Source organism: Geospiza fortis, unplaced genomic scaffold (genome assembly GCF_000277835.1).
Source record: "Geospiza fortis unplaced genomic scaffold, GeoFor_1.0 scaffold98, whole genome shotgun sequence".
NCBI classification, from domain to species: domain Eukaryota; kingdom Metazoa; phylum Chordata; class Aves; order Passeriformes; family Thraupidae; genus Geospiza; species Geospiza fortis.
Window position 1 is genome coordinate 6,811,397 of NW_005054306.1, and position 5,861 is coordinate 6,817,257.

General features: G+C 47.3%; 1 protein-coding gene across 1 annotated transcript in view; it reads left to right on the top strand.

Annotated features, from left to right (window-relative positions):
- Positions 1 to 4,192, top strand: part of VGLL2 (vestigial like family member 2) — a 6,487-nt gene extending 2,295 nt beyond the window's left edge. Inside the window, exons 4-6 of the mRNA XM_031066722.1 lie at positions 8 to 234; positions 1,921 to 2,334; positions 3,246 to 4,192. Of these exons, the coding sequence (XP_030922582.1) occupies positions 8 to 234; positions 1,921 to 2,334; positions 3,246 to 3,289 (685 nt within the window). The 3' untranslated portion in view covers positions 3,290 to 4,192. The remainder of the gene's footprint in view (positions 1 to 7; positions 235 to 1,920; positions 2,335 to 3,245) is intronic.
- Positions 4,193 to 5,861: the final 1,669 nt, after the last annotated feature.

The following is a 5,861-nucleotide window of genomic DNA, read 5'->3' on the forward strand; positions in this document are numbered from 1 at the left end:
CCGGCAGCTCCTTCTCCAGCCACGCCACGGCCAGCATCAAGGAGGAGGACTGCAGCCCCGAGAAGGAGCGACCCCCCGAGGCCGAGTACATCAGCTCCCGCTGTGTCCTCTTCACCTACTTCCAGGGGGACATCAGCGCCGTGGTGGATGAGCACTTCAGCCGGGCGCTCAGCCAGCCCAGCAGCTTCTCCCTGGGCAGCGCGAAGGCGGCGCGGAACGCGGGCTCCTGGCGGGGTGAGCGCCCAGCGCGGAGGGCGCGGGGGGCGCGGGGGATGCAGGGGATGCGGGAGATGCGGGGCCGGCACCTCGTCCTCGCCTCGGCTCCGCATCCAGCTCCCTCCTCCCTCCCACCAGCGGCTGGTGCCCGGCGGGCATCCCCTGGGATCTGAGGCTAGGAGCTGCCAGCTGCTTGGCCCTTTTAGGGTAAAAAGGAAAGAATAAAGCCCTTCAGATTATGCAGAGGGGCATCGCCCAGGGGAAAGCAGCCTGAGAGGCAGCTGGAGGAAACAAACTGTCTTTTCACTGCAGGTGCTTTACCTGGAGAGGGCTACGCCCAACTAGCCACGGAGTGACTCCCAAACTGTGACTGTGACCAGTGTATTCCCTGTTGACCCTAGCTTTCAGTTTAGAGTGGTCATAGTGATGGGAGCAAAGCAAAAAGCAAATGTGGGAACAATCTGATCAGCTTCCCACCTCTAAAAGAAATTATTGTGTGTGTCCCTGTATCTTGCCCTGCGTGTATCACCACCCTGATTATTGCTGGAGTGCTGACAAGGACTCTTAAGTTTCTGAAAACAGGACTTGTAGACTTGTCCATGGCCATGTGCTGTCAAGGCCAAGGCCGTGGCTTATGCACAGCTCTCTGTATCCACGTCTGATTCACACTGGACAGGCCCACGAGAGTAGTCAGGGCAGAGGGGAATAATCTTCTCCACACTCCATCTGCCAGAGAGTTAGGGTTGGCACTTCCTTGTGGGCAGCCTTAGTAACCCTCCCTCACAGGGCCACCTGCTCAGCCAGGGCTGGTTTCCCAGACCTTGCATGGATTGCTGTCTGTAGTGTCCAAGAATATTTCATGGGTGAGAGATATTCAGTGCTGGAATTGATGGCAGTAGAGGAGGTTGTTTTGCTCATCATGAACTGCTTCCCCTTCTCCCAAGCAATGCCAAGGCTCAGAGCTGACATACTTCCCTGGCAAAGAAGTATTAGGAACATAGTTTTATTTCTTTCAAGAACAGTGTGCATTCCAAATTAATAATACATAACATCTATTTGTGATATTAATAATCATCAGTCCATCTTGCATGTTGCTAACTGGGCTAAGAAGATGTAGGGTATTTGTCTTTGCCCTGCCAATCTCCAAAGTTCTGCTGAGGGCTTCCTAAACAGGCTGACAATATACCTAAGAAACAGACGGCTGTAATAGATGGAGAATTGCCCCCAGATATTTGAGTAATTCAAACTTGCCTTTAGTCACATCTCTCACTGTTCCTGCCCACTTTGCTACTGCCCTGAGGCAGCAGGTGCTTTTCAAGGAAGCATTGGGCATAAATGTTTAGACAAGGAGATTATTACAAAAACAAACAAGAAAAACCCAAACCTGAAAATTTAAGTGGTGCATAGTAGTTTCCACTACTGAAGGAAAGAGATGTTTCTCTTGCCTTAGGTAACAACCTTTTGCCCATCTACATAGTAAGAAAAAGCTGGAGGACATAGTGGCAGCTTCATGGATAAGCCATAGGACAAGTGTGTTGGGTGTTTAGTTGGAGAGGAATCTGCATTTGTTTGGAGCCAGTTTTTTGTGGAATAAAGGGAAGGGAAGGACTCATTTGGGTTTCAGGAAGGGACAGAGCCCTAGAGAAAGGAGATCAAGTCTTGTGGGGTGTGCTCACTACTGTCTTTCCCACTTCCTTCACCCAGATGGATCCTTCCCAATGAGCCAGCGCATCTTCCCGCCGTCCTTCTGGAACAGCACGTATCAGCCCTCCTCGGTGCCGGCCAGCCTGAGCAGCCCCCTGGCAGCCGCCGCCCACAGTGAGCTGCCCTTCGCCGCTGCCACCGACCCCTACGCGCCCGCCTCCCTGCACGGCCACCTGCACCAGGGCGGCCCCGAGCCCTGGCACCACGCCCACCATCACCACCACCATCACCACCACCACCAGGCCTCCGTCCGCCCCCACCGCCTCACGCCCGCCTCCGTGTCCGCACCCGTCAGCCCGCCCTGCGAACTGGGCAAGAGTGAAACGGGCGCTGCCGCGGCCTGGACGACGCCGGGCCCCTTCCCCAATGCAACAGGAGACATGGCCCAGGGCATTGGCCTCAATGTGGACACAGGTAATGAGCTGCCCTCGGGCCCTCCAGCTCCCCTGGCTCAGCTGCAACCCTGCTCCCTATTCCACACCATCCATAGCAGTAGGGAAGGACTCGGGGTGGTGGCTGAGGTTCTGCTGTAGGAGAATGAAGTGAGAGTAGACGCCCCATGTGTGACACCTGAGCTCTGCCCTGGGTGCTCTTCTTGGGGCTCTCAGGCCAGGCAAGTGAAGAATGGAGAGGAAGGATAGGACAGGCCGACACATCGCATCTCCACAACATTGTTTGAATTTCTGATGGCCTCAAACATTCCCTGAGGCTAGAGGTTGCTTTGAGGTACTTTTGTCCTGGCCCTGGTCTTGTTCCTGCATTGAGCAGCGAGAGCTAAGAGCAGAATGGAGCAGCCCCCAGGTCACCGCTTGGCCCTATCCATGTGCTGCCCTGCAGGGTCATTTCTAGACACCATGCAGGTTCATGAACTAGCTCCTCTCCTAATTACCTCCTCCTTCCAGTTTTTGAGATGAAAGCACAATTGCATTTGCTAAGAAAAAAGGCAGTGGTCTTCCCCTGGTGGTGCCTGTTGGGGTGTCTGGAACCAAGGCTGTGGCTGTAGAGCTGACAAAAATGGGTGCGCAGGCACAGTCAGCAGGGACAGATCCTGAGTCAGTGGTTGTGGAGGGAAGGAAAGTCTGCTCCATGCTGGTTTCACTATTGCAGCCACTAATGGCTCCTTATGGTGTCCTCACCTTAAACAGGAGAGACTTTCTCCAGTCTGGCTTGGGCTCTTCTTGTTTCACAGCCTTCTGGGGCTCTGGAGATCCCATTCTTTAGACTGATCTCAGCTGGCAAGAAATGAATTTGTTTTCCTCTGTTCTTAAATGCCTGTATCTATTTTTCTTCTTCCTTTTTTTTTTTTTTCTTCTCTCCATTCTCAGGTTTGCAAGCTCAGGATAAAAGCAAGGATCTGTACTGGTTTTAGAGCTGTCCTTCACTCTTCTTCCCCTGGTTCTCCCCTGTAGCTCTCTACCCATTAGACATGGTGGCATTCAGAGCTGAAATCGGGTCAGTTTGTAACAGCTTCTGGTCTTGGTTTGCAGCTCGCCGTTACTCCTTCTGTGGTGGATCCCTTCTGAGCTGATGTGCTGACTCAAAGACTCTCAGATCCCCCCTTGCCCTTTTCCAAACCCACCGTGGCCCTGCTGCTCGGGGAAAGACAACGGGATTTAAAAGGACCTGGCATTGCAAGGGTGATACTTTAGACTTATTTCGGAGAGGAAAGTCATTCTGTTGCAAGAAGAGAACCAAAGACATTGAACTTCTATTTAAACAGACCCCACACCCAGACCTGCAGCCAGACTACTCTGAAAGAGTTAAATGACATCATGGATGGTGATGCAAAAGCACTGGCCTTCACACAGGCAACAGAGGAAATTGTGGGGGTTTTTTAGTGGTGTGAATATTTTTTTATGGCAGTGAAAGTTATTTCTTGAATGCAACCATGGTAAAGATACTCAGCAGTTTTGAACTGGATTTTTATTTTGCATTATAGAAAAGTAAAAGGAGAAGAAACTGGAACTCATTAACTTTTTCAGACTGTCATGGAACTGGTCAGATTTTTCAGCTTTGTGGTTGTGAGTGGCAAGTGTCTGACTGGGGCCACCTGCCCTGGACTTACAGATATGCAGCTGTTCCCCTCACAACTGCTTAAATCCCAGAAAGACGAAAACCAAGGTGGCACTTCTCAGACTTTGGCACATTGCATTGGCTGTACAACAGTTGTTTGGTTGGGGGTGGGGTTGTTTGTTTGGTTTTGGTTGTTTTTTGGTGTTTTTTTTTTCTTTTTTTTTCTTTTTACAATAAACATTTTCTGGTGAAAGTTAAACCCTCTTAAAGCAGGGAAAGAAAGGGATCCAATGAAGAATGGCTCACCTCCAACCCAACAGCCTTTAAAGGGAACACCAGAACAAAAAGCACTTGGTGGACATTAGTTCTGAGTTGCCTCTAACACTTCCTTTTGTCTACTTATTGCTGTCATTTTGCCACTTTAGTAGTTGTTTCATTTCGGGTTTTTTGAAAGGTGCAAATAGATATTTAACAGTAGCAAAGCTGTATTAAAGGTATCTCCTTCATTCATCCTGTGTACTTTAATGAAGTATTAAAGCTAAATAAGAGAAATAAGGCAAACTGAAAACTTCAGGGTGAACCAGAAACCATACCTCTCACATGGATGAAGTGAGTTATCTTATTATTTTGCATGAAAGATAAATAGAAATCCTAACAGCTGAAAATATTTTCTTGGTGAGTAAAATACACAGAGATAAATACAAAATATAAGAAAATATGAGACCATTGCAGTGCTACATTTTGGAGTATGGTGTGGCTGTAAGATTGGTTAAAGTAAGGGAGCTGGTCCGTATTTCTTCGGCTAACAGAGGGGACTGTAGCATATAGAACTGCTGTTGACGTGGTAAATTAAAGTGTTACTACCAGGTGATGAATAATTAATGAAATAGGGCAGAAATGGCACTTACTCTATACCTAAAAGCTGACTTTTTTTATAGACAAAATATCGGTTTCCAATACTACTGTGTTTTGTGTTTTTTCTGTTTTGTTTTTTTTTTTCTTCCTTAATGTAACATCTTTGAAGTTGACAAATTTTAAAGCATATAGTAGGAAATTCCTAACATTACCCCCTGACACTGGGAGAAGCAGTAGAAAGTGAACTTTTGTGCTGAGATCAGAGTTTTTACCTTTCAAACTCTGGCAAAATTTGGCATTATGTTCACCATGTGTCAGGAGTGGAGTTGTGAATAACCCAAACTTGCTTCTCTTGGGTTTGGTGATAGCTCAATTTCTGGGAAAGAATAGGAATCCTATAATAAAAAATAACAGAAAGAGTTTATCAAGGAAGAAGGCACCAGCTTTTTGCAGCAGAAAGGTGATTAAAAACACTGTTTTAAGCAGAAGCTTAAAAGTTAGCAGGGTCATTTTGTGAGCATTTTCCTGAGGGCTTTTTCAGGCTGTTTTTAAAGGTTATTTTAAAGATAAATCTGAGTCTATGATTGGTTGTGCTTCCCCACAATTATTTCTTTTTTCATTCCTTTTTTCTCCCCTCTTCTCTGCAATTCTTAACAAGGAGGGCTGAGTGATGCAGCCCAAATACATTTGGAAATATTCATGTAAGCATAAATGAGTCATTTGCTACATTGGCATTTACAATTCATTTTGACTGTGAATATATTCAAGCACAAGAATTTATGCAGTGAATCCATGAATATTGGTTTTGCCATTTGTTCTGTGGGTATATTTTTTACTGCTTTATCATGAAAACATCTAAACACAAAAGCCAAGACAGTGGCTCAAGGTGCTAAAAGTACAAACAACTTTTTAAAAATGGTCCTACTCTGGGTAGACTGCAGCCTGAAAGCACACATGCCCTGTTTTGGCTAATCCTTGCAGTTTTGCTCGCTCTGTGTTATTCTGACTCCCGAAGGAGCACCAACCTTTAAGGCTTGGGCATTAGTCTTTGCAGGACTGGGGCCACAGGTCCT